This window comes from Neodiprion virginianus, chromosome 4, assembly GCF_021901495.1.
Source record: "Neodiprion virginianus isolate iyNeoVirg1 chromosome 4, iyNeoVirg1.1, whole genome shotgun sequence".
NCBI lineage: Eukaryota > Metazoa > Arthropoda > Insecta > Hymenoptera > Diprionidae > Neodiprion > Neodiprion virginianus.
The window spans coordinates 23,108,297-23,134,867 of record NC_060880.1 but is presented as its reverse complement, the minus strand read 5'-3'; the positions used below and the strand labels follow the sequence as shown (position 1 = coordinate 23,134,867).

The following is a 26,571-nucleotide window of genomic DNA, read 5'->3' as shown; positions in this document are numbered from 1 at the left end:
ACGCTAATAGTATTACTTCGTGCTAAGCAGTTAACTCCAGCCTAGATAACGTTCGTACCGTGGTGAATATCAGGGAGCTGGTTCGTACCACGTATTCTCGGCCATTTTAATTTCTTTCCGCGTTCGGTTTTCGTGGAGGTACGTTGGGCGCTCTGAGTTTTGTATATAATTTATATTATTAATTTATTGTATTTATTAAACCAAGTTATTCTAACGGTATTTAATCAATTTCTAGCCGCGAAGAAACCAAAAATACCACAATGGTCGCCCAAAAGAAGCAGGTAAGCCTGTTAAACCCACATGCATAGACGCTTTCTGAGTCCGGCCACGTGCCAACGTTTTTCGATATGCAACATTTTCTCTTCTTATTTCATCTGTCGCGAATAGACCCTCAATCATGCATTTCTGAATTGATTTTGATCGACTTTTCATTTTTCCCCGTAGTTGATTTACCATAGAATTACAAAAATAGATATTTTCACATATTTTACGAATCTGACTCATTGGGTTAAAAATGCTGTATTCCCATATTGAAAATGTATTTGAAAGTAAAATCCGTAGTTTTTTCTTCTATAATTCAACCATCTGCACAAATATGTATATGTATGTACCTTTGTTGAGCACATATACGATTTCATTTTGCAGGTTATGTTTCAAATTTCATGCTTTATGTTTCTCAATTTCGTCTTTGATTTGAAATGGTGTCCAAAAAAAAAAAATTTTTCTTGCCAACAGAAAAAGGCTATGGAGAGCATCAACTCCAGGCTTGCTCTGGTAATGAAATCCGGAAAATACGTTCTGGGCTACAAACAGACGTTGAAGTCACTTCGCCAAGGCAAAGCAAAGCTCGTCATCATTGCCAACAATACCCCACCACTAAGGTGAGACTGAGATGTAGTACTCCCATTCTGATCCCAGAAAGTTAATTCAAAAGTCATGTAACGTTTGAATACAAATTTTGTGGTTACGTCAGATGATGATTGAAAAGAACGTCTGTGACACGGGGAGTCCTACGGAGTAGTCTCAAAGACCTACCCGTAAGTGTAGGTCAATATTTCCGCTTCCAAACGGTACTTATGGTTGTTAATCATTTGTGTCACTACAGGAAGTCCGAAATTGAGTATTATGCCATGTTGGCGAAGACCGGTGTCCATCACTACACGGGAAATAACATCGAATTGGGAACAGCTTGTGGTAAATACTTCAGAGTTTGTACCCTTTCGATCACTGATCCTGGAGATTCGGACATCATCAAATCCATGCCAACTGGTGATCAGGCTTAAATTTGATCTTATATTTTACAATTAATAAAAACGCCGAAAACTCACTCAAGCCTTATTTGTGTTCTTTTCTTACCTTTCCATCCCATGTTATTACCTATATCAATACCTATGTCAATATAGGCAAAAAAATCATGCAGCAAAATTATGAAAAAAATTTAGGACTTCAAAAAAGTTTAGGCACCTTCAATGAAAAATGAGAAATTTGTGAAAACCACGTTCTGCAAGATGATAAAGCTATTAGTTAAGCATTTTAATTTACATTCCTGCATCTTGCATTAAATTTTCTCATTTAATTTGTGAATCGATCAGTCTACAATGAGTTTTGGGACTAAGTTCTTAGATCTAGAAGTCATGGGGTTTTACGTGACTTTCACTGAATACATTGTTCTACTTGCGAAATTTTCGATCATAGCATTTTTTTTATAAAATTAAGTGTTATGGTAAGAAAATCTGCATAACCTGATGGTAAATGTATTGTTAAAAAAGGTCATAGAAATGATACGTGCAATACTGTAAGAAGATTCTAAAATTTTTTAGTTTGCCTAATTTATATTTCATTTCCTTAGACCTCCAAATACATATTACCAGTAATTACAAAACGTTTGTATAAAAAAAGAGAAGAACTAGATCACTATGGAAGAGTTCATAATAACGTATAGATGATATGATTGTTCAGTGTATTTTTTTAGATGACGTTTGCATAGGAGTTCCCAGGATTTTACGTCTTTGAGCAAACATATGCAGGTACAGATGTGGGAAAACTGTAAATAAACAAAAGGAAAAGAAATTGTATACATATGTACTTCAATTCTTAACTCGGGTGATACATAAACTTTTGGTATATCGACACGGGCATATTTAAATAAACACTCAATTTAGGATCACACTAATACTGGTGGTAGATACTTACGTGGAATGTAGAGAAGCATGACAAAGATAAGGAAGTAACGGTAGTTGAATGTGAAATTCCAAGCATTGGGCAATATATAGCTCCATGCATCTGAACTGATATGAGCGTATGTTTGGGCTGCATATAAACAGAGCAATTCACCAGTAATTCCAATTGGATACAGGACAATGAACATTGTGTACCTGAAATTTGGCATATTCATTACTGATTGTCAAAATTTTTAATCCGCTATATGTTTTTCCCCAGTCGTCTCAGAAGTACGTATTAGTACATCGTGATAAAATAATTCAAAAACAAGAACTAAAAATCGGCCTTTCTTCAAGAAAGACAATATTTGTGGCATAATAGAATTTGCATTTTACCTGAGCCATACAATGGGGTAAGGAACATGTCCAAGGAGATTCAGGAAGTAGTACAAATATCTTATAATTTCAGTGATGGCCCAAGCAATAAGAGCTAGGGGAAGGCCAGGCGATGCAGCTGCATATTCAAGAGGTGTAGCCAATATTACACCACAAACTACCATAACGCGACTAAGAACTTGAAATATTGTGATGACTGGATTTGATGGAACAAGGCCAGTCACTGCGTTAATGATCTGTCAGAAAATAAATATGCATATCAAGTGAAGCCAATTAATAGTATTGAATAACTAGAATATCTTAAGTGATATCACTTCCTAGAATTACGTATTAATCATGCAGAGAAGGTTTGCAGTGAGCAAATGTACTATATAACTACCATTACCTCTAAAACAGCGGCATTTTGAAAAATAATAACTGTCATTCGCACAGTGTTCCATAGAGTTTCATCTCCTGCCAAGCCAAGATAATACCCTTGAATTTGGTATAACAAGTATGTCCATCTGTAAAATGAGGAATTGAATTTATTCATGCTTTATACGTCACATTGACTAAGGATTCGTAAAGACAACCAACCAAAGGTCTTGTAACTTGTCTTAAGCCCATATGGAGTAATATTAAAGGATCTAAATAGAAGAGATTTCAAATAATTCCATGCTTATAGTGAATTGCTCAACATTTTTCTCATTCATCTTTATCCTCTGATACACGCTTCAGTGTAATGCTGTTTCTGGCTGACTTTGAACATTTTTAGTCAACTCTTACAGTCTACGAATGATTAAACATAATTTACGTTATAAGTAAACGTTTACTTCAGATATATTAGCCTTCTTTCATTCCGAAACATTATTTTTATATTATTAATAACCACAAAATTTGATTATTAAACATAAAATCCAAACATTGAGGTGGACTGGTTTTCTGAAAATTGTTATTTTCTGACTTTACTTCAAGGAACTCACATCCTGAAAAGTACGAGAATTTGTCGTTTTTCAAAAACACAAATGATTAGAATAAACGACCTTCGAAATTTTGCAAAAACAAATAAAAGAAATCATTTTCAATTTCTTATAGAATTAAATTTGAAAAAACCGCTTGGAACATTATGTAATATTATACTACGAAACTTTTACCGTTAGTACCAAGCAACTACGTTTCGTGACTTTGAATTCTTTTACATGAATGCTACTAACCCAATAACCTGGCCCAAGTTGTAACCAAGTAGGTAAAATTTGGCAAGAGCACTAGGCTCCTTATTTTTTCCATTTTTACCCGCCATCTCTTTCCAAAATGTATCCACACGACGCTTGTCCTTTCTAGCCGCGCTGAAACTAACGACTCGACCTGTGGCCGATGACTTGCACCTGAGGCTAACGTCGAGTCATAAAATCTTCAATATTCATGCAAACTCCAATCAGGATTCGAACTATTCAAATATGCAGCGTTTGCGTAAGGGCGCCTTTTCGTCATGTGTTATTCACGGCTATTTCGAGCTCGGCCGTGGAAGTTGGTTTCTGTAATCAATAGATGGTACCGTCCATCCACTGGTGTATGTACAATATATTATTTGAATAACAGGTGTCAATCCTAGAGTATGTTTCCACGTTATCAAAGTTCACATAGGAGAGGTTGGAACTCAATCAAGAATATATTACATTGTAACTCTAATTAGATTGGGACATTCCCTTGTACCAATGCTGTAATTGGTCGTTCCTTTGGAATTTAGCTGGAATAACTAATAGACGGAAATCCAGTTAAAGAAATCAGTTATATCACGTCAAGTCGATCCATTTTAGAGAATCCAACCGTAAATGCTTCACCCGAACATTAGGTTGACGACCATTGCGTGCGAGGTGCAAGCACTAGTGAAAAAAACGCCGAGTGAATGAACAATGTAGGTTATGGTCATTAGGGTTATGGTACTGCCCGGTATGGCACACGGGTTTCACTGCGCGTAGTGTCCAATAGTGATATATGTATAGAAATACTCTTAGGATTATACATTCGTGTCCATACCTATACATAATAATATTTATGCTGATAAGTGAGATAATAACAATATTAGTAACTAAGAATACTGATCACGTATGTGCATTCATCATGCTTCGTGCATTTTGTAGTATTCGTATTTTTTCCACAATATCAACGTTTAAGAAGTGTTTAGTGAACCATAGGAGATTCAGTACTAAAAATAAAACTCTAGTTTATAGCGGTGAAGTGTTAGAAGCTAAGAAAAATGATACTCCGATTGTCGCGTTGGAATCAACTATAATCACACATGGCATGCCTTATCCCGATAATTTAGAAACAGCTTTAAGAGTTGAGGATGTTGTCAGAAACCAGGTAATTATAGGCATCGGTGATCTGTGATTTTTTAGTTAACAAATCTTCAAAATCTAATACATCTGAAATTGCGTCAGGAATAGCATAGCCTGAGATAGCCTATAACAGTGCCTGTAACGTATGAAGAACTCTATTAGATATATTGTGGTGATATTATTTTTGATTGTTTGATCAATTTTCGTTGGAACCAATGCTAGTATGCAAAATCCCTGATTCCCAAACGTCGTTTTCAACGCCGAAGAAATATGAGATGGTTATCCCCAAGAAGTATAATTAGAGTCATCATTTGAGTTGAATAGTAATATTCAGTCCTTATAAAATACTATCGCTGGTTAAAGATGTCCCACGGGCCTGGTTGAGATTTTTTCTACACTGGTAAAAAGCGGTTTTTCTGCTAACTTATTGGCCTAAATGATCTAAACAACAGATATGATCTCTGTCACCAACCTACTGTGGTCGCCAATAATCATAGAAATATATGTTATTTTTCACTCGAAACAACTCACATATTTTTAAATATACAAAATCTGCAACATTATGTATTACTGCCAACTTATAACGGATATCAACATTTGTAAATATTAATTGTAAACGAAATATTAGTAATAAATAAATTTAACAAATAATTGACTTTATAACAATATTATAATTTTTTTGTTCCACATCACCTTTAAACCAGGTATTCAGTGTGGTAAAGAGTCCATGAAAATAATAAATAATTTGGAGATCTATATAATGGTTGTATGTAAAATATTCACAACAGACAAATGAAAAAAGAAAATGTACTAAATATGCAAAGTTTGCCGATGGTTTTCTCAAAATCAACTGCTTCAATAACGAAGCTCACTGTTAACATCAATGAAATTCGTGATATTAATGTAATGACGCATTTTTAGGATAAATAATTTTTGTGCAACATTAGTACTTCTGAAGTCCAATAGCCATCAAGAAAGTAAAACATATTCATATTTTGCCAAAATTAAATCTCTTCAAAGACTTTACGAAGTTGAAAATAGTAATTGAAAAACAAAACTTGTGGCGTTAACGTTGTTAACTTCAACCTCAACAATAATTGGTTCTCTTTTGCCCAAAGAAAGCTTGGAAAAACAAACACATGCTTTCAATATTTCTCCTATTAGTTAATTTAATTTAATTTTCAGGTAAAATTTGTAGCAATTCGTCCTATTGTAAGGTGGCAAATGTGGATCTTTATCATTTCACTAACCTGTAGTATGTCAGAAATAGTATTTCCTACCCTATAAATATTCTTTCAGATTGGTTTAACCCGGTCTCTTTCACATTGCTTTGACAATCAAGTCAAAATAACATTCAACCCACAGTAAATAGCATCAGATCTAATTGTGCACTAACAATGAAAGTAATTGATAAAAACAAACTGAATAACAGATACAAAATCCAGCCTAGTGACTCTAGTCACAGTTTTTTACTGCCAAAGAAGTTGCAAATCAGAAAGAAATTCAATAATTTCCTAAAAGCGGATAGAGATATTTAGTTAAACCAGCATACTATATATACAGTTTTAAAGTTGCTGATTTCAAATCTAATTGTAACCCTCCTATACAGTATTTCTACTGAATTATGAAAAAGAGATTTTTCTCATGAATAGTATGTTGACTTGATATCTGTTGACGAGACTTAGCCATTAAATTATCAGAAACAGACAATCTAAGATGAAGCTTTGGAATAAAATATCACAGACTTATATCAGTATGAAACTCAATTTTTATATTTTCAAAATAATTTGAAACGAGAAGTATAATTAATTATTCCCTGCACCAATCATAAACTTTTTAATTCATAAATTCTAAGTATTGCGGGCTCGAACTTGAACAACGGGTAGAGTTGTGAATACCTCAATTTTAGTATTTATCAACTTATTCATTCCTAGGGAGCGGTGCCAGCGACAATAGGAGTTTTGGATGGCAAAGTATGTGTCGGTATTGATAGAGAAGGGCTGGCAAGGCTTTCTGCAAGTGAACGAGCAAAGACTGTTAAATGTTCGCGCAGAGATTTCCCCTTTGTCATTGCAAACAAGCTGAATGGTGGTACCACAGTCAGTGGAACAATTCTAGTTGCAAATATAGCAAATATTCCCATCATGGCTACAGGAGGTATTGGAGGAGTACATCGTTTTGCTGAATTGACATTTGATGTCAGTGCTGATCTTACGGAACTAGGACGCACGCCAATTGCAGTCGTTTGTGCCGGAGTTAAGGCAATTCTTGACATTCCCAAAACCCTAGAGTTCTTGGTAAGTGAGACTCTCAGCAAAACAATTAATGTACTACTAAAATTGAATAATGAACAAATTTGTCGAATTTTAATGTGTATATTGGTGATCATTATTGAAATGACTAAATTTATCCGTGTAATACAAAAGTTAGTTACCTGATCTCTTGAGGAATATGGTTTTGATACTAATTGGTTCTTCTTTGTATGAAATTTTTGTTCACAAGCTGATACAGGATCTTTCTTTAGTCATTTACAGTTTTGGTGATAATAGGTTTACATTTACCGTTGCAGGAGACTCAAGGAATTCCTGTAGTAACGGTAGGGGATGGGGATACATTTCCAGCATTTTATTGCCGAGAGACAGTAAATAAAATACAATCTCCTTATCGAGTTGCTAGTCCTAAAGATGCAGCAAATTTGATCAAGGCGCACAGAGAACTTGCTCTTGCTGGCGGAATTTTGTTTGCTGTACCAATCCCTCAAGAGTATTCCCTAGATCCTGAGGAGATGGAAACCGCCATAATAAAGGCATTGAGAGACGCAGAGCAGAAAAATATCACAGGAAAAGATACGACTCCATTTCTTTTGCAACGGCTGACTAAAATCACCGCGGGACAATCCCTTCGGTCTAGTACGTTGCATTCTCTATGAAACATTGTTCATTATAATGTATATACCTTGAAATGAGTAATCGTTGATGATATGTGAAATCAGAGGCTGATAATAGGGATTAAAGATCTTACTTGCAATTAAAAAGGGCTTAGCAATTAATTCATATGAAATCAAATTTCTTATAATTGATATTATTTGAATCTACAAATAAACTTTACGTTTTGATTCATTAGTTAGAAATGATGCAAATTTTCGAGTATAGCCAAATCACTTCTTTTGATTTCTGAGATGTTCAATTAATACCAAACGTTGTAATTATATCAAAGCACAGAAGTTTGTTACATATGTCTATCGTAAATATTCCAACAAACATTGCACTTCCTTTTATCCACAGATAAGGCATTAATTGAAAATAATGTAAAAGTAGCAGCCGAGATTGCAGTTCGTTTTTCTATCATCAAAAATGCACATGACAGCAGTCCAAATATTGAGACAGTACCAAGGAGTGAGAAATCTGGACCTGTAAGTCGAGGGATTTGATTAAAATGATAGTTAGTATCCATTTAAAATTAAATGAGTAATCAGCATTTGTGTAAATTTAAAAAAATTACTTATCATTCCAGGTAGTAATTGGTGGGGCAATCTTGGACACAGTTGTGCAGTTAGCTGAACCAACAATAAATGTGAGTTGACTTTTTTAACGAAAAAATTATACTAAATAACCAATTTTTTATTATATTCATGTCTCCTCATTGTATGCGTCGTAATATTATATAATTATACAGATTAATAGGTCTTTATATACACGCATTGAAGGTAATGGGGTATATAATTTAGATGATTTCTGAAAATACGATGTAGAAAAAATTGATGGATACTAAAGAAAAGGTTAGAGGAAACCAGCTAAGCTCGGTAGTATCGAATAACCTGAGCATGTACTTCTCAGTCCATTTTATATGAAATGATTCATAATTATTTTGGTACATCTTACATTAATGCTGAAGGTTCATGCTGAAAAATGAGTAGAATAAAATAAATTAATAAATCAACTAGCTATGATAAATACAATATTTGGTAATAGCTAGATAATGATTTGCGCGTAATTATTATTTTGTGCAGACAACCCGCATAAAATCTAAGTTCTCAAATATTGATTATATCACAAATAATTAATAGCAGACTACGCATTCAGATATTTGGAGTGATTTAATTTTACACACTGTTTTTATATACTTTCTTTCCCTAACAATAACTCTGCTGTATTCTCTATTTCATTTAGTAGATAAATACAGTATCTAGTAATTTTATAGTTATCGGTGTTAAACTCAAAGCAGGCACTATTTAAAGCTCTCTCTCTCTCTTTTCTCTCTCTATATCTTTATGTATCGCTCTCTTCTCGTGATCCTTTCTAATTCTTACCTACAAAGGACCTGCTGCTTCGAAGGTATTGACTACCAAATTTTTTTCTCTGCTTTCACTTCTCTTCCTTTCTTGTTTTCTTTTTTTGATTATTGCGTATTAGTGATACAAATCAGTTGTCTTTCAGTTATTGAATATTTCAACCCATAGTTTTGATAATGCGACCTATGTATTGGGAATGAAAATATGACACTCTGACACTTGATCGTAGCAAATGTATTACTCTAACTGGACTGTATTTACTTCTAAATGACGTATTTCGTCTACTGTTTGTACTATATTAACTCAATGTAACAAAACGAAAGCTTTACAGTTTGTGAGAATTTACTTTGAATGATTTACTGAGAGTTCAGTTTTTGGCGTCATATTGCTCAGCTATACTCCTACGTTTGTTTCCAATTAGGCATTAGCTGTGTATCAAGTGAGCAAAGCTGGAAGTTTTAAGCTACAAAAAATATTATTGTTTTTTACTATACGTAAATTTTGTGCTTATTGTTAAAATAGCGACTATTGTAATTCACGACTGGAATTAATTTTATTTCATCTGAGCAAAAATAGTCGTATTTATTCGAAAAAAGTTCCTTCGTTTGAGCTATCAGCTTTAATGTTTTGCAGTTTTATGAGAAATTTCTGCTGCGTTAGGTTTAATAAAAATTGAGATTTTCGGTAACTTATCGAAAATAAAACTTGAGTGGTTAGATATAAATATGAATCAGAGGAAATTCATATAATAATACCTCCTAAGATAAGATATACAAATAATATCAATGATATGACTGAATATAAAATTCTATAAAACTTTTAGTGTCTTACGCTAGCCTTGCTTTGCGTTTTGGCCAGTACAATAGTCTAGTGTGATTCTTATGTAGCGTGTCTTTTGGTTTGGGCGGTTCTTTTTTTTTTTTTTTTGTTTTATGTTTTTGACAATGCTGCAGCCTTCTAATTAGTTAGTGTGAAATCATAAAACAATAATTGTACTTTATACAGGCAACTGCAGAGGCGGTGTTTTAGCGAGGTTTAAGCTTTGACATTTGTATAATCATATTACATTTAACAATAATTCAATCGCTTATTCATGATAAAACCTATTTCGTAAAACAGTAAAAATATTGCGATTGAATTTTGGCTGTCATACTAATTGTGTCTCTTTAGCATGATTACAACACATACATCAGCTAACTATAATCAATGGAACATTTACTGATTGACGCAGTTTCTCTTACGCATTCTCTTTGCAACACAATATGCGTATCGAATTCTATTAAAATATCTATTAAATCACAAGCTCAATCAATACCTGTGGCGTTTCTCAAAAATAAGCAGTTTGATTGCAGTACTACCTAATGTTTATCATATTATATACAGCCTACAGATAAACGAATCCATCGCCTTGGCATTTGCGATTCGATGATCATAAAATTTTAATTAATCCTAACTAGGAAGCCAATCATTTTTGTTATTTTTTAATTTTTTTTTTTTTTTTTGTTTTATGATTTTAACCTTATGCTCTATAACACGAATCAACGCAGAATACTCGTGCTAAAGACAACATAATTTTGATATTTCGACGAATAGCGCAACCCAGTTGCATCCATCCTTTAAAATTCAACATCTACGAATATCCAACGATGAAATTTTATGTTACTTAAATAAAGTACTGATCATTTCGGTGAGCGACAGATTATATTTTTAGTCAACAGACACCTATATATGGGTTGGATATTTATGCCTTAAAGTTATTAAAGCTACTCACCTGCGTTTCACATGTTACGGGTCTAATTTGCACACTTATTCGTCAAGTTTTGCTCACAATCAGTAGCACTAGTTTTCTGTTTTGTTCTGTGCCTACGTACTTTTCTAAATCAACACATAACACTGTTCTTGAGCCCATGAGAGCTTATTGGCAGATTAAAAACATTATGTCAATTTTACTTATATAACAGTACTTGGGAGGGTTGTCTGTTGTTGCTTCGTAGAAAATAGTGCCAGGTGTGTCGCCACCATCTCCATAGTCAGGTGTGTCTATTTTGTACCGTGCCTCCTACGCCCAGCACCTGGCTGTTTCCATTGGAAAACAATAATCTCCTATTAAATTCTCGCATTTCATAATTGTTATTTCCGTTGCTTTTTTCTTTTGATGTGCAGTTGTGGTTCGCAGGTGAAGGATTTGTTTCTTCAAGTATCAGAGCACAATGGCTATTTGTATCACTATCCGCACCCCCATCTTGCAGAGCATGCGCCAGTAGGGGATGTCTTCCACCTCCACATTCGTCAGGCTGTAACAACAGCGTTGCGTTTCCTGTAATAACATATTTATTAGGTTCTTATTCAATACAAATGGAGTGCGATGAAGACTTTTTTAGTGTCAGGGCTGGAACCGTTAAACAAATCATCTAAAATATTTGGTATACAGTTTGAACGTTGTTGTTTGCGGCTTTATAAGAATTCTGCTATATCGAACAATATTAATTCGTGCATGTCTCGATGAAAATTTTTCGTGCAGACGTGCCTTCGTAGCTCTGTAATTAATATCTCTGCATAACTTTGTGAATTGAACTTCTGTAGGGAAAAAAAACAGTGTTAAAAGTGTCCATAAATTTGCAGTAAGTTATAGATATTTAAACACGTTTCTTTTTTTTTAGAATATCCTAACTTTCTGTGTAGAGATAAAAAGTACTTTGTGACTTCATTTCCATCAAATTGAACATAGTATTTTGGTACAGGGTGAGAACCAGTATTCCAAAACTTGATTTCTTCACAATCCAGCTAAGCATACATTGAAACGTTTGGTTTTGTTTTCCAACGGCTGATCTTCAGATTCACAGAAAACAATTTGTCTTGAATTAATGCAACTTCTCTGTAATAATAAAGCCTGTAATGACTTGACTATTATTACAATGCTTTACTGTTGCATATCTATGAATATTATCTCTTGTTGGAAAAGCCCTCTGTCTTTTTTCATCTTGAGCAATTCAAAAGGATTATTTTCTGCTTTTCGATGTCGATATTGTCAACAAAAAACGCAGTGGCATGTAGGCATTAAAAAATTAAATTTCCCACAGGTAAAATTAAGCTTGCAATAATAGCACCCATTGTATCCGTACCTCGATCAGGACTTCTAACAAGTCAAAAACCTTTCTAAGGTATCTGCAAGTCATAATAATTGTAATTGATGTATAAATACCTTTTCATAGGACTTACCAGAGCTAGCAGTAGTTGGTTGCAAAGTTGTGCGGCGTAGAATACTTCCATTATTGTTAGTTGGATCAGGAACAATTTGAGCTAGAGGTTGTGCGAACGGTGTTGGAGGCGGTGGAGGTTCACGAAGTAGTCGTATCTTCTGTATCATTTCGCGAATTTCATATCGCAAAATGCCAAGAAAGCAAAGCTTGGTAAAGGCAATGACACAGAATCCAAGTACGAACAGTAAATCAGCAGTTCTTCTTAGCCAGCGAAGCAATGATTCGTCGCATCCTTTTGAATAAGGCTGTTGACAAGTGTCACTCATGTTTGCGATTGCAAAACAACAACTCTGCGGCCATCGCGATGTGAAATCTCTTGGTCCAGTGACACCGCAACAACCAAATTCTCTCTGAAGTCTGTCCCATTGCTCGCTGAATCGTGTTTCCTTTCCATATTCTGTCTGCAGTCGAAGTCTAAGAGTTGGTCGCAGCTCAGCCCTCATTTTCTCAAAACGGAAGACCCAGGCGACTCCCACAACAGCGTCGCCAAACAAAAGAGCAAGGAGCAAGAGCCAGTAGGCGTTTAAGAGACGGGCACTCAGTCTTCGGGCTGCCACGCAACCGAGCAATTGCACAAGACCCAATTGTGCCACGAGTGCAAGCACAGCGTAGAGGGTGGTCGGGTCAAAGAGGCCTGGTACACCAGGGACTAGGCGGCGTCTTGTATCTCCAGAAAAGATAAGGGTTCGTGCACCGGCGGCAACAAAGCCGAGAGCACTTCCTAGGAGGACAACATTGCAGGCATAGATCCAGAGTCGATAATATCGCATCGCGATGTCCTCGCCTGGAATTTGACCACCTGCAACACCGATGCTGCCTCCCAAGTCACCGCCCCCGATGTTTCTATTTTGTGACGAGGCAGCTGTTAAGTTACCGATGACTACACTGTTGTTGCGGTTAATCGTCGCACTTTTATTATTGTTGTTTATGTTATTTCTTTGCTCTGCTGCGCCTTGTTCTAACAGGAATAAAAACGGTGGTTTGGTGCTATTGTTATTGTTGTTATTTTGGCTGTGCGTTGATTGCGGCGTCGCGGAGCGTTGCAGCAGCATCACCGTCATACTATCAATCCTCCCTTATTTCACTTTATCTTCGGACAGCCTTATTCCTCGATTCAAGGTCACTCGATTACTGTTGACAGCGTAAGGTTGCCTGTACCCACCTCCAGGTCCTTCTGTTTCAAGTTTTGGTACAGGTGCATTCTGCAACAATTGCATACACAAAAATTGAAAATTTTGCAAATTTTTTAGAATCACCTTCAATTCTGCCAAGACTCTTCAGAGTTTTCAAGACAGAGTAGGCAATACATGTATGCAAGCACCTTTCATGTTTGTAGATAGTCGCACAATTCTATCCCAGTAGAAACGAAACCTCGGACAAGCTTTAATCATATATTTGCGAATATAATGCGTTTTTCATTAAAATAATATCTTTCTTCTTAGTAAATTATTCAAATCAAAGCTTTCCACTTTCTTGCAAACAATATCAACTCATAGCTTTCAAATAGGTATGCGATTCTCTATAACCAGCTAATCTTTAGCGGTGGCGCATGAACAGTAAAGTGAACTTAATTAAAGCGTAATTACAATTTTTTAGAATATAGTGTGGTTAAAATTTTAATTCTTGAGAGAGTTAGTATAATACTGGTGAAATTTCTTATGATACGAGGTGCCACTTATTTGCATTGATAGCTGAGAAAAGAGTATGAATATCTTAACTTAATTGACTGCTGAAAGATTGTTTGTTGCTCAGCCTATAAAAGTAATTTTTTTGTTCTGACTTTTGTCATTATAACTAAAAAGCCCCTCACGTGATTTCTAATCCAGGCTATGAGAATATTTCAGCTTATATACTTTTGTTGATAAACATCAAAAGTTTGAACGCATAATTTCTAGAAACACTTACACAGTAAAATCGGTAATCTTATTTGCATATTTTTTAAATTTAATGTGAATAATTGCCAGAAATTTAATTTTTGAAAGTTTATAATAAATGTGAACTAGTAATTATATTCTTTAATCGGGTTCGAATCTTACCCGTTCTCAGTTTCTTGTTTCCCTTATGATTTGAGACTTCAGTAAGACAACGTTCGTTTATATTTAAATCACCCGTTCAAGAATCTACCGACATCCCTAATTACCGGTTAATTTAAATATACAATTTATTACGTAATACTAAATGATTACATAAAAGCTTGCGAAGACTTGGCAGCTCTACTAAATACCTGACACAGCTCTTTCAAATTATTGTCGCTGTTCTGAAATCACTTAGAATTAAATTGATTGCTACGTGTCGTTCGAAACATGAAACGTACTTGTGCAATTTTTTTGCCCCCCATCCCATGCATGACTATATTATATACCTCATTAACCGTGCATCTCCTGCGGGATTCAAAGAAATCACGACCATCGCTGGGAAAAATGTCACGCAATCAGCTGATCGTGAATGATGCGATGTAAATATTATATGGAATATAATTATATACCTGCAGTTAATATACACCTTAGGAAAAATTAATGTAATTGAAAGACTTGCGAGAGATGGAGAGTAAATTTTTAATCCTTTCGAGTGAACAATATTCTTCTAGTGGTATGCAATACCTAGAATATATTCTATTCTATTATCGATTTCTACCACTGCCAAACTGCCGCGCACGACTGTTCGCAAGCTTCTGCCCTCAAGCATCGGCGAGAAAAGCTTTAGATATAGAATGCATTGTTATGCAGGCGGATTGGAATTTCGCGGAAAATCAGTTGCTTCGATGCTAATTGCATACACGTTGCTTTAAAAGTAACGATTATTTTTATTTTGTAATAATGCGGAAATAAGTCCAGCGAAATGCACTGTGCATTTGAATATGAAATGAGGAATTATTGTTTATGTATGTGTCTTTGTCAGTTTCGAAGAAATCTGTTGCAAGCGGACGCTTTGAATGAACTAGGCAAATATAATATTGGCATTATAGCACGCGGCAATATACTGGGCGAAAAATTTAAAGTAAAGTACCCCGGGGAATTATATAAGGGCGCACATCGATCGTTTCACAGTTTCGCGCGTGCCCCAGCCCTCCTGCAATCCTTACGCCCACGTTACTACTTTTAAACACATACTTACACGCCTTTGACGGTTAAATTTACATTACAGATTACGTTGCATTCAACAATTGAAAAAATATTTGAAAAAATTGTGAGAAATTGAAGAAAAAAAAACCGTAGTCAAATTAACTATTAACATTGGTAGAGACATTTTTATGCAAAGCTCAGATGATCCGATTATACTATATAACTACTTCCATATACCTATAAACACTTTTGTCGAGCATTTGCGTTGCATCGAAATTACACTAACAATAACTGCGTCTAGTTAAAATTTGTTGCTATACCGTATGATTTGTAACACGCTGATGTTTTCTGTAGGCTGGGTTCGTTGCACAATTTTTTAAGGGTCAATATTAGATCATAGTTAATATAATTGTAGTATTTAATCTTTTGCACTAACCTTGGGATATCGGATTAATTTAAAGGTCGCTGCGATCGATCGGCATCGTGAGATGATGGTTTTACGTATTAGTTGGTAATCGAAGTGGAATTAAAGTGATCCACACAGCCGTTGTTGTCACGTTATGTCTACCATTTCCTTGTATATTTCGCCCACTCGAATCGTTTTGAATGCAGTTCAAAGAAACCAATTGACAAAAAACGTTGTCAAGGGCCTTAGCTGAATTGAGTATCGATTTATTATATATTTCTTAGCGCGTGTTGTTCTTTACACTTGAATTTTTTAACAATTGATAACAGATGTCTTCGCGATCGCTGTACACTTTGTAGCTGCACAAATATATCAGCTGGGTACCATTATCGATACTTAATTTTTATCACATTAAATTTTTTTCTCATACTGTTATCCCCTTTCTATAATTCGTATTCCATAAAGCCGAGGAAGACACGATGCGGGGGGAAGTTACGCAAATGATGAATTTGGAAATCTGTATCAAATATTATTATTGCCTGGCTGTAGGCAACCCAACTGTCGACATTCAGCCTCACGATACGCCTTGACGGTAGACAACATAACTAAAATGAACGCCTCTGCGCATCGCGTATTTCAGCCAATTCGAACCTGTGTTAATGGACGGAATATTTGCGGCATGATCAGATATTTATGTTAGAAAAAAAAATTCACTTTACGTCCCAATAAATTTTCAATTCGGCTACAAAAAAAAAAAGAAGGAAAAACAAAACAAGGCATAAAGTAAAATCGTTCATTGAATGAACAATAAACTTCTTCATGCCACGCGCCGTACAATTTCTGCAATGTGTTTTTTTAAATCTTATTTTCGCATGTATTCATAAAGGAGGCATTGTGGATCGAAACTACCGACGTAAAATGTATTTGCCACCATGTGGAACGAACGCTATTCCGACCTATAACACATCTACACTACGTAGTTATTTCCTAGCCCCTGGAATTACGCTTGGCTGCAACCTTATATCGACCTCTGTTTACATTTCACGACAATGTCTGCTAACATGCAAGACTTCGATTATGCATCACCTGACTACAAGAAACGAAGACATACTTTTCTAGGATTTCAATAATATACGTAACATCTATTAAAAGAAGAAACTGTACTTGTATTTCAAACGACTTTTGCCACAATAGTGAAATAAAATCTGACTTATCGTATTTAATTTGCCTTAAATAATAATTATACAAATTAAAATATTACTCGTGATCTCGTTCATAGTTACGTTGAACGTCATGTGTCTCAACAAGGTTTTATTGAATTCCAAAATAAGAATCGAACAAAATTTCATTCCGGTGAAAAGTAGAATGAAATTGCTCTGTTGTCAAATGTACAGCAGTCCACAAAAAATTCGGGAAATGTGTGATGGCAAATTGAAGAATGGGGGTGTTTTTAACTCCGTTCAATTAATTTTAGCTTGCTCTACATCCCAAATTACGTGATATTCTGCCCTACACTTTACAAAAAAAAATTTTTTTTTTTATAAGAATTATGAAAAATTACTCGTTCCGTATTGCAGTTTGACGGAAGAACCCACCCCGGAAAGAGCCGTGAGAGTTGTGGAGGTGTCGGCAGAAATGTTGCTGCTGCTTTGATTAACTTAGGAGTTAAAGAAACTAATTTATTATCAGTTGTTGGTGATGACAATCCAGGACAAATTCTAAGACAAAGCCTCCAGGGTAGGGATGGCATGGTGGAAGTACGAAAAGATGTTAACACGGCTAGGTAAGAATAATAGTATATTCATATTCTCATGAAGTGACAATTCCCATAACTATCAATTTACGTTATATTTCACGCCAACTCAGATTTTACTACTAATTTATTCATCAATAGATATGTGGCACTACTTGACTTTGTCGGGGAATGTAAATTCGGTATTGGTGAAATGACAGCTCACGAAGCAATTTCTCCAGACCTTGTTCAAAAGTACCGTTCTCAGCTGGAGAAAGCTGCAATATTAATCCTGGATGGGAATCCACCATTGGCAACAATTCTGGAAGTCTTGAGCATAGCTGCCCCTGCCATTCCAGGTAAGACACCCAATTTACAACCAATTTTTACTGCGGTTTCATCTGCACGGTCATAAAGCTCAATTTTATGAAACACAATATGTATTCTAACATTTTCTCTCTCCCGAATCAATCTACTTTTCATATAACTGGTTTTCTTAATGAGAAGATCGGTACTGTGAATAGCATAATTGTTATGTCACATAAAGAAGTAAATACCAGACTTTATTTTTAAAAAATGACATGGTATATATGAAGGTAAACGTGTATAAAATTAATTTTATGCATTACATTCGGACAGAGAGTGCTATTGATTTTTCAGATGATGATCCTATACACCTAAATTATAGCATTTCCTTTACAAACCCAAAAATAAGTTGTCAATGAATTAAAAAGATGAAAGACTTATATGTTAAACTGAAATGGAGTTTCATAGTAGCTTCAGCTCTAATTTCCTTCATTACTTGAAATTAAACTTTGTAGCGACGGTAAAAATTTTTTTTCTTTAACTTACGGCAAGTGTAAAATACATCTTATTGCAAGAATTGGAATAAAGAGAGATCGTTTTAGATTTCCATAGTTGTTCTACGGTACTTCGTTATGGAAAGACTAACTTCGCTACAAGATCATCATCTACACAATAGCTGTACTAAGATTAGAGTTATTTGATAATGTAGAACAGGTGTATATCATATACAAAATGTTAATACTTTTCACTGCTTAACTCTATACTTACGAAACTACGGACGGTTCTTATAGATACAGACAATTAACAAATAATTAACATACGGACGGATAATATTTAAGACGGAATGATCTGTGATCATGGTGCGTTAACATTACAGAAAAAAAAAATTTCAGACTCAAAAGATATGATCTTCTTCAATCATATTAGAATTGGCCCATGTATATAACTTTTCTGAACAGTACGCAAACTTAATCTAACTGTGAGCTAAATATAAAGTATATTTATATACTGAATAACGCGTTATCGTATAATTTGATATAGTTCAAGTAAAAAATCCTTATGGTTCATGGTCTTCAAACTTTCACAGTGATGTTTTATATGCAATTCCCATCTGTCAATCCAAAAATTGAATTGCAACTATTTTGAATCTTTGTCTCATATCATCCTAAACTCTTAAACGTAGTGTTTCTTAAGCGCACTACTCAAATTTGATCAACCTAAGCTTAAGACCAGGGAAAAGTGAACTATTTTGTTTTTTGTCAACATTACTTTTAAAAATTTATCACAGCGCTATTAACTATTTTTTAAAATTGGACAAAGATAACGCACTACAAGTGTACTTCAAGTACATTTCGGAAACTATCCTGTCGAAATTTGTTGTTACGGTTAGTTTAAAATGTAGATAAAATTACCTCACAGATAACTAGTGATATAAGAGGGTATAAGAAATTTATATTAAAGATTGACTGACATCTTAATGCTTTGTCTTTGTCAAAGGAAATAAAAATAATTTTCATTGTTACGATGAATTTTTAAAGATAACGTCAACAGCAAACAAATTGCAATTCGTTTAGCTTCTGCGCAGCATCATATGTTTCCAGCTATTCTTGCATCTACAAATAGTCGACTGATGCTAAATAGTCCATGAGGTATTAGCAAGATAAAATCTCATAAATACTATCTATAAATACTGTACTAAGAAAAAATTTCTATCCTGGGTTAAACCCTCTCGAATTAAAAGCTGCTGCGAAATTACTGGACTTTTTTACAATTATTTACGAACATAAACAATCAAAGCTTAGGCCTGAGATTCCAGCTGGAAGCGCGTTTGGGATTCTTTAAGATACTCGCGTTTCTTGCGCTGAATATTAGTTTCGACAAAGAATAAAGTACTAGCTATCAGCAAGACAACGCTTCCAACAACACCTAATCCGAATGACCAACCAAAAAAGTTGTTCACATGCCCAGGCATCCAATGGTCAGTGTTGCCAAGGCATGCAAATATAATAACAGCTAAACACCCGCTAATTCCAGCGACCAGCAGTAGGTAGCTAATTATTTGTATCAATAGAATATAATGTCGTTGCTCAGGGTCACTGCAAAGAGCATATAGCAGTACCAATCCAAATGACACGATTGACAGCAAGAAAGCCAGAGTAAAGAAAGTCTGCGTTGCTACCATAAAAGCTGTAATGACAACAACAAAGCATACATTAATCACCACAAGTACAATAACAGTGTGATAAGTTGAATACAAAAATCTAAGATTAATGCTGCATGAAATGTCCAAGTTTCTTTTGAAAATTACTAACAATTGTACTTTTTCAGTTTCAATATAACATCATATAAGCTTACCGTTGGAACGATACAAATTGATACCGTAATTTTCTTTATTGAATAATGATATTTAAGTTAAGAGTAGTTACACACTTATAGAATGTGAAATTTTCATGTTTTCATATCACAATTGTGCGATTAAAACGTGTATAAAAACCCTCAACATAAGTGATTAAGAATTTTAAACAGTAGTGGATATGCGATACATTCAAATTCATCATTCTCCTAATAACTTGCAAGATTCATTTTAGTGATCAACATAACATTATCTCGTATTCTTGCCAAGTATTTTTTGTAATACAGGCCACAATACTTGCCCGGCAAGGTTGCAGATACCATAATTGAAAAAATATTGATGATCTGAATTATTTGAATTTCAACAATCAGAAAAGAATTGCTTACGAGGCAAAAGGAATCCTCGAATATCCGAGTAGCCCGCTGTGAACGGATCGTAGACCCATCTGCATCCGACGAAATAGCGTCGAGGGTTAGCCTCTATTGGATTTGCCAGAGATCGGAAACAGTGGGTCCATAAGCCCAGTTTATCCAATTGTGCTCCCGGTATCCGATAATCACTTACAAGCCACGCTGGGGTGCCAAAACTCACGCAGATGCACACTAAACCTATCAAAAATACAACCACTCCCACATTGCCGGACAAACTTCTCTTCTTCAACGTGGTGCTCATCGCGTGCGTGTGTTTACTTGATTATTTATAAAATACTAAACAAAAGTCACACAGTTTTCGATACAGGTGTTTTGAATTACATGAAACACTCAATCCCGACTTCGAATAACTGAACCACGCCCTGGATGTATTCAGTTTACCTTGTCAGCCGCCATACTTGATATTTAAACAACACCGTGCGAGTGAATTGCTTGCATGTGTGTGACTACCGCAGTTGACTGCGCGCTATGCGATTCACCGTATATTTGTAATCAGTCTTCTACAGGGTGGTCCGTTTGAAATGAATTTCATGTTGGAACACGGTTTGTTTATCCGCTTAGGAGCAACCTTCGCAAGGGTTCCTGGTTAATTTGATCTCATGCTAAAAATTTTGGGCTTCACTCTCGATAAACACAAAGCACACAAATAGGTAGTAAATCCAATGCTTTTGGATGGACATTTATTTTCCATATGATTTGACTTCCGAACAATCGGAAAAGAATAGAATCGGAACGATTAGCAGAATTATGAATCCCATTTGTTTAAGTTTCCGAATTAAGCATGAGTTATTCCAATGAGACACTGTTCGTTTTAATCTGTTTATTCGTTTCTATTAGATTTTATCTGTTCTTTCCTATCCCGTCACATTCGCGACAATGCCACCTCTAATAGCTTCTTCGTTTCAATTATTTATTTAGAATAAGGGATGGCAATTATCAATCCGATTCAATTCTTTCTATACGAATTAATTTTTTTCAAAGAATACGAAACATCCGTTTGGATAAAGAAATCGGAATAGATCGTATTGAAATTCTCAATCCGTTTCTATTGTTATCCGATTGTTGGGTTTCGTTGACATTGAGTGCAACTTATGAACAGAATTCACAAACTGTACATTCAATTTTGATGCGCTTCTTGGATTTTGTCTAGTTCGAGTAATGCAATTTACTAAAAACTGCACAAAAATAACAATAAAAAAACCGAATTGGCATTGATAACATTTGAAAAAATTGATTAACTCTCGACGACGATATGGGTAAATGATGAGGTGCATAATAATTATTTAGATAAAGATCCCACGCAAAATCGACAGATTTTCTATCTGATTGAACTAATGTTCATTTTTTAAAACAATCATATTTCGAAACGTTTTAGACAATGCCTACGAATATTTTGTATCCGAAAAATCGGTTTATTTTCTGCTGATCACACGGTATGTTGATTTCACTTCGCCATGTGGAATTGATACATGCATGCATCATACGTGGATGTGTATGGCTGGTTACAGGACATCTCAAGCGAGGTGCATAATACGTAGATCTAAGATCAGAGATCACATTTGTCAATGCCTTGAGTCTTGACTGACTCTTTGTCTTGTTTATTCCATGGGAAAACGCAAGTGACTAGTTGGTAGTTACGTAAATATGACTGACGACAATTAATGAGTTTAATAAGTTAACATTTTTATTACAATAAGATCTCTTCATAAATATACTATAAAAGATACAAAACGAATTAGAAAATAATTGTACATTTTCAAATTTCCAATTACATAATTTCGTACTCGCTTCAGGCAGCGTTCCAAACGTCTATGCATAATAGTATAAAAAACGGGTTAGTATAAAGATTATAGTTATTAAAACATTATCATTAATGGACGGAATATAATCAGGTATTTTTTGGACAAAATAGATTCAATGGTACATTTTCTACGTATATACATTTGATGCGATACTATTGAGATTTTGTATTACATAATACATACATATATGTATATTGTTGAATAGCGAATTCATCACGTTATTATTCCTAGTGCATTTGACGACAGAATAAAAATGTTCATCTGTAACAGATCTAGAAATATTCAGAATAATAGCTACCCCTCTGCCATAAGAGTCTTCTTAATACTATAGTATAATCAAATTCATTGAATGTTACTAACATATTTTATAATAAAACAAATTTAAAAAGTAAGAGCTTGTTTACGACCGCTCTCAATGTCGAGACTTTTGTAATATACATCTAAAACGTGAAATTATGTATGCCAGTCCACTCATCATCCATTATTTGGAACAGTCTAAAAGAATGCGTTCTGTGTGATTAAGGGTGTTGTATTCACGAACTATGACATAAGTTTCAACCAGGTCGATAAATACAATGCCAATTCTCTGCAACATGTTTTCATTATGAAATTTCTACTTAATTAAGGCAAAGTTTAAAATTTTGGTAAATAGGCCAGTGTCTTGTGAAGTGATAATAATTATAATTACAAACACACTCTGGGAGTAGTGAACAGTTTCGTTAAACTTATAACTCTAATATGTAAGCGAATATAGGTATAAAACGGATGATTTGTGTTAATTTTTGGAATGAATTGCTGAATAGTAGTTATTCTGACAATTAGATGGTGGTGTGAGTTTTTTGGTCCGCCATCAGAGATTTCTGCTCTCGTTTCCTGGTTCTTCTACCTTCAATCAGGAACAAGATACCCCCTATGTAGAGAAAGACAGTTCCAACCACTGCTAAGGCATATGACCAACCAACGTCGTTATGCTCCCAGTTAGGCATCCAGTCACGACCATCGCCCCTAGCTCCAAAGATAATTACAGCTATTATTCCAAATGTAGCACTCAGTGTCAGGGTACCTCCAGTAGCCCATAAAATCAGTTGGTATTTGTCGTTACGGCGAGATCCAAATGTGCAGATCAATGTTAAAAAGCCTCCTACTAAGAGTAACGTAAAACATAGTGTGAAAAAAAATTGAGTCGCGACGAAAAATTCTGGTAGTAGAAAGTCTTGGATTATGTAGTATTCTTCTTCAAAGATCCACCAACAGCTATTGAATCTCGTGTCGTACAGATGCCTTATATCTTCAAAATTATGGAAACACGCCTCCCATAGTCCTGAAACACAAATTAATCAAAGGAGTTGAGGGAAGGAAAAATAAGAAAAGGATCACAAGTAACGACAATCAAAATAAGTTATTGACCACTAATGCAGGGAACAAAAAATATACACGTGTCTAATGTTTATTAAAAATAAAGCATTTTTATCATTCATAAACAGGGTGTTTTATGATACAGAAATGAAAACTTCTTTGAGAATCCCAAAATTTCCAAAGTCGTAATAAAGTTTTTGCATAAATGACTGTTCAAATAAATGGAATATGTAAAATAGAGCAATCAGCCGAGTTAGTACAGGATATCAATAGGCCATGGTAATCTTTATCCTAATCAATTAAGAGCAATGGATCTGGCGATCACTAAATAAAGCAATGCACACCAGATGAAATATTTCTATCATATCATATCGAAGTAACAATATTAAATAATCATAACACCACAGAAAAACCTTCAAAATCCATAAATTTTCGACAGCTAAACACCCTGACTGTGTGTATTTGAAAATGTTGACAAACATTGTTATGCCTTTGGCTGATTTCTGTAGGGTTACCTATTGGTGAGACAGTATTCAGACACCCAATGCTAACTTGCTAACTACACTATCAACTTTTGTGTACGATTTGCAGTTCTACAATATTGAAGGTACGCAACGAGTGTATTAGTGGATGATTGAAATTTGTGCGCAAAAGTATGCATAGCATCCTCCGGAATACAAGCATGCGCGCAGCTAATACATTTTGATAAATGAAAATTTATTAGGCAAATAAAAGTAAAAAATTATCTTTAAATATAAATACAAATAGTCATTGTTAAATAATTACCGAGTCTGATGAACTTTGGGTTCGGTAATTTACCATCCGTCTCTAGCCAATAGGGCGTGGTAAATGCAATAACCACAAAAGCAAATGCTAGCGCAGTGCATGCGGCAGCCACTTTTAACGTTCGCGACTTTTCCATGGTTGTTAAATTATGTGACGACAATAACTTTTATCGAGTATTATTAGCAATGTTTATTTACTGAAGTGTGTGACGATTTATTCACGCCCGAGACTCGCGCAGACTAACTAATGTTAGGTTGATTAAGCTAACAACAATGCATTTACTGCCTGCTGCCTACTTCAAGCCGTTATAGCTCATGTCGATTTGTCAGGTCAGCCATTTGCGAAAAAATTAATAGCCTGTATGTCATGATATATTCAAGCAAGATTGAATTATTGGTGGAAACGCAATAATCAAATAAGCATCTATCAATATTATTAGTTTCGAACGAAAAAAATATTCTCACGGTGTTTTATTTATGCCCTTTTCACTTTCTATTTATATTTTAACTAAATTCCTTTCTCCAGCAGTTTACAACCGGATATAGTCTGTTGGTAAACCTTGCTTCTAAATTTAAATTACATGAGAAAATAGCGTGTTACGGTTTTCTTTTCAACTCAATCCAAAAGCAAAATAACATTCTTTTTAATGAACTCTCTGTAACACGAGGAAATATAATTTGTACTTAGTAATTGATTTATTGTTACAGTTTGGTACGAGCCAACAGATGTGACAAAAGCAACAAAGATTTTTCAATCTAATGAGTACTGGAAAAATTGTCTTCACTTCATTTCACCCAACCAGAACGAATTGATGGCTATTGCCAAATATTTGAAAATTGATGTACCTGTTAACTCTGAAAATTTGGTTCTGGAGACGGTAATGAAAATTGCAGCACAGGTCGCTCAACATGTTCCAGTTGTTCTAACAACGCTTGGCTCTCAAGGGCTACTGGTATGACTATTCCACGAGTAACTTAATAAGTCATTACTAAAAAGGCAAAAGCCTACATTTATTTCGAGGGTCTTTTCGATGAGGGCCCATGTCGAAAAATAGTTTTAAAAAAATCCATTTTATTGGGCCTAGCTGGGGGATCCTTGAGTCAACAGCCCGGTCACGACCGCATTGGTTGCATTGGCATAACTACACCACTGGTAGTTGTGAAAAAAAGAGTGATTCTTAAATGCAGATAGATATCACATGAGAGTTTTATTCAAGACCAGTAAGCCTTGTTCCTAGTAAGTAAAATTTGTGCTGTCTGTCTACAGGTCTCTCGAAAAGCAGACAAGATTGAACCTTTTTACAATGGAGACAGGCAGTTGATACATCACGATGGTGCTGAAGTTCAGACACGATTGTATCCTCCGATATCTTTTTCTACCGACAGTCAGGAAAGAATAGTCAGTGTTAGCGGTTGTGGAGACTGCCTAGTCGCAGGTGTAATTCGTGGGATCCAGGAGGGATTGGATGAAGCTAGCTGTGTGAGACTTGCTCTAAAAGCTGCGTCCGTTTCCCTTACATCTTTCGATCCCGTTCCAGCTTCACTTTCTTCCATCAAAATGTTTAAATATTCCAGTTAAAATTAGGGTCCGAGTTTGCAGTGATGAAGTATACGCATAACTTAGTCTACTTTATGATCTGTATATTAGTGTTTCAAAAAAACCGAATTTTTTTTTTTTTTCTAAGAACATTGAAAAATCTTTCGAGTGTTCCTCAAAAATGACCTCGGTAAAATATGAGCTCTTAATATTGATATTTAGAGGTGGCGATTCTCAATTTTCTATTTCCCATTTAAATAACATGGGAAAAATTTTTTTTTAAATTTAGAATTTTATTGCTCGAAAACGAATCAGTGTGAAGATATAAACAAAACATATTCTTGTAGGAACTTTTACGCTCTACAAAAAAGATCTGA

At 34.9% G+C, this 26,571-nt stretch overlaps 6 protein-coding genes across 12 annotated transcripts; 2 read left to right on the top strand and 4 right to left on the bottom strand.

Annotated features, from left to right (window-relative positions):
- Nucleotides 1-11: 11 nt before the first annotated feature.
- LOC124301762 (60S ribosomal protein L30) lies at nt 12-1,332 on the top strand. The gene is made up of 4 exons (XM_046757152.1): nt 12-138; nt 236-281; nt 736-881; nt 1,106-1,332. The coding sequence occupies exons 2-4, from the start codon at nt 261-263 to the stop codon at nt 1,281-1,283; spliced, it is 345 nt and encodes a 114-aa protein (XP_046613108.1). The 5' UTR covers nt 12-138; nt 236-260; the 3' UTR covers nt 1,284-1,332.
- Nucleotides 1,333-1,839: 507 nt separating this feature from the next.
- LOC124301759 (very-long-chain (3R)-3-hydroxyacyl-CoA dehydratase 2) lies at nt 1,840-3,881 on the bottom strand. The gene is made up of 5 exons (XM_046757148.1): nt 3,749-3,881; nt 2,941-3,058; nt 2,556-2,791; nt 2,194-2,375; nt 1,840-2,044 (listed from the first exon to the last, which is right to left on the bottom strand). The coding sequence occupies exons 1-5, from the start codon at nt 3,832-3,834 to the stop codon at nt 1,956-1,958; spliced, it is 711 nt and encodes a 236-aa protein (XP_046613104.1). The 5' UTR covers nt 3,835-3,881; the 3' UTR covers nt 1,840-1,955.
- Nucleotides 3,882-3,978: 97 nt separating this feature from the next.
- On the top strand, nt 3,979-26,417 carry LOC124301756 (pseudouridine-metabolizing bifunctional protein C1861.05). Of its 2 annotated transcripts, none has more exons than XM_046757141.1 (9): nt 3,979-4,104; nt 6,808-7,170; nt 7,443-7,782; nt 8,158-8,285; nt 8,387-8,446; nt 17,470-17,675; nt 17,787-17,983; nt 25,366-25,610; nt 25,925-26,417. In XM_046757141.1, the coding sequence occupies exons 1-9, from the start codon at nt 4,024-4,026 to the stop codon at nt 26,234-26,236; spliced, it is 1,932 nt and encodes a 643-aa protein (XP_046613097.1). In that variant the 5' UTR covers nt 3,979-4,023; the 3' UTR covers nt 26,237-26,417. The 2 variants fall into 2 exon arrangements, with proteins under 2 accessions (XP_046613097.1, XP_046613096.1); XM_046757140.1 differs by lacking the exon at nt 3,979-4,104 and adding an exon at nt 4,530-4,898.
- On the bottom strand, nt 10,073-16,466 carry LOC124301757 (uncharacterized). Of its 6 annotated transcripts, XM_046757143.1 has the most exons (4): nt 14,910-15,081; nt 14,787-14,835; nt 12,384-13,626; nt 10,073-11,481 (listed from the first exon to the last, which is right to left on the bottom strand). In XM_046757143.1, exons 3-4 carry the CDS (start codon nt 13,483-13,485, stop codon nt 11,195-11,197), a joined length of 1,389 nt encoding a protein of 462 aa, XP_046613099.1. In that variant the 5' UTR covers nt 13,486-13,626; nt 14,787-14,835; nt 14,910-15,081; the 3' UTR covers nt 10,073-11,194. The 6 variants fall into 6 exon arrangements, with proteins under 6 accessions (XP_046613099.1, XP_046613098.1, XP_046613102.1 ...); XM_046757142.1 differs by lacking the exons at nt 14,787-14,835; nt 14,910-15,081 and adding an exon at nt 15,923-16,466; XM_046757146.1 differs by lacking the exon at nt 14,787-14,835.
- LOC124301760 (uncharacterized) lies at nt 18,167-21,167 on the bottom strand. Its single transcript, XM_046757150.1, has 2 exons — nt 20,670-21,167; nt 18,167-20,117 (listed from the first exon to the last, which is right to left on the bottom strand). Exons 1-2 carry the CDS (start codon nt 20,953-20,955, stop codon nt 19,729-19,731), a joined length of 675 nt encoding a protein of 224 aa, XP_046613106.1. The 5' UTR covers nt 20,956-21,167; the 3' UTR covers nt 18,167-19,728.
- LOC124301761 (uncharacterized) lies at nt 22,377-24,979 on the bottom strand. Its single transcript, XM_046757151.1, has 2 exons — nt 24,659-24,979; nt 22,377-23,837 (listed from the first exon to the last, which is right to left on the bottom strand). Exons 1-2 carry the CDS (start codon nt 24,792-24,794, stop codon nt 23,335-23,337), a joined length of 639 nt encoding a protein of 212 aa, XP_046613107.1. The 5' UTR covers nt 24,795-24,979; the 3' UTR covers nt 22,377-23,334.
- Nucleotides 26,418-26,571: the final 154 nt, after the last annotated feature.

What these genes read in the sequence shown, in the direction of transcription:
- LOC124301760 (XM_046757150.1), bottom strand. Translation starts at nt 20,955, where the DNA reads ATGAGCACCACGTTGAAGAAGAGAAGTTTGTCCGGCAATGTGGGAGTG. An exon ending in TCGAGGATTCCTTTTGCCTC is followed by an intron (nt 20,118 to 20,669) that starts GTAAGCAATTCT and finishes TTGTCATTACAG; the next exon opens with CTTTTATGGTAGCAACGCAG.
- LOC124301759 (XM_046757148.1), bottom strand. Translation starts at nt 3,834, where the DNA reads ATGGCGGGTAAAAATGGAAAAAATAAGGAGCCTAGTGCTCTTGCCAAA. An exon ending in AACTTGGGCCAGGTTATTGG is followed by an intron (nt 3,059 to 3,748) that starts GTTAGTAGCATT and finishes CTCATTTTACAG; the next exon opens with ATGGACATACTTGTTATACC. An exon ending in TACCCCATTGTATGGCTCAG is followed by an intron (nt 2,376 to 2,555) that starts GTAAAATGCAAA and finishes GCCAAATTTCAG; the next exon opens with GTACACAATGTTCATTGTCC.
- LOC124301761 (XM_046757151.1), bottom strand. Translation starts at nt 24,794, where the DNA reads ATGGAAAAGTCGCGAACGTTAAAAGTGGCTGCCGCATGCACTGCGCTA. An exon ending in CCCAAAGTTCATCAGACTCG is followed by an intron (nt 23,838 to 24,658) that starts GTAATTATTTAA and finishes TTTGTGTTTCAG; the next exon opens with GACTATGGGAGGCGTGTTTC.
- LOC124301756 (XM_046757140.1), top strand. Translation starts at nt 4,530, where the DNA reads ATGTATAGAAATACTCTTAGGATTATACATTCGTGTCCATACCTATAC. An exon ending in GGGACAATCCCTTCGGTCTA is followed by an intron (nt 7,783 to 8,157) that starts GTACGTTGCATT and finishes TTTTATCCACAG; the next exon opens with ATAAGGCATTAATTGAAAAT. An exon ending in AAAGATGTTAACACGGCTAG is followed by an intron (nt 17,676 to 17,786) that starts GTAAGAATAATA and finishes ATTCATCAATAG; the next exon opens with ATATGTGGCACTACTTGACT.
- LOC124301762 (XM_046757152.1), top strand. Translation starts at nt 261, where the DNA reads ATGGTCGCCCAAAAGAAGCAG. An exon ending in TGGTCGCCCAAAAGAAGCAG is followed by an intron (nt 282 to 735) that starts GTAAGCCTGTTA and finishes TCTTGCCAACAG; the next exon opens with AAAAAGGCTATGGAGAGCAT. An exon ending in AACAATACCCCACCACTAAG is followed by an intron (nt 882 to 1,105) that starts GTGAGACTGAGA and finishes GTGTCACTACAG; the next exon opens with GAAGTCCGAAATTGAGTATT.
- LOC124301757 (XM_046757142.1), bottom strand. Translation starts at nt 13,485, where the DNA reads ATGACGGTGATGCTGCTGCAACGCTCCGCGACGCCGCAATCAACGCAC. An exon ending in ACCAACTACTGCTAGCTCTG is followed by an intron (nt 11,482 to 12,383) that starts GTAAGTCCTATG and finishes ATGTTATTACAG; the next exon opens with GAAACGCAACGCTGTTGTTA.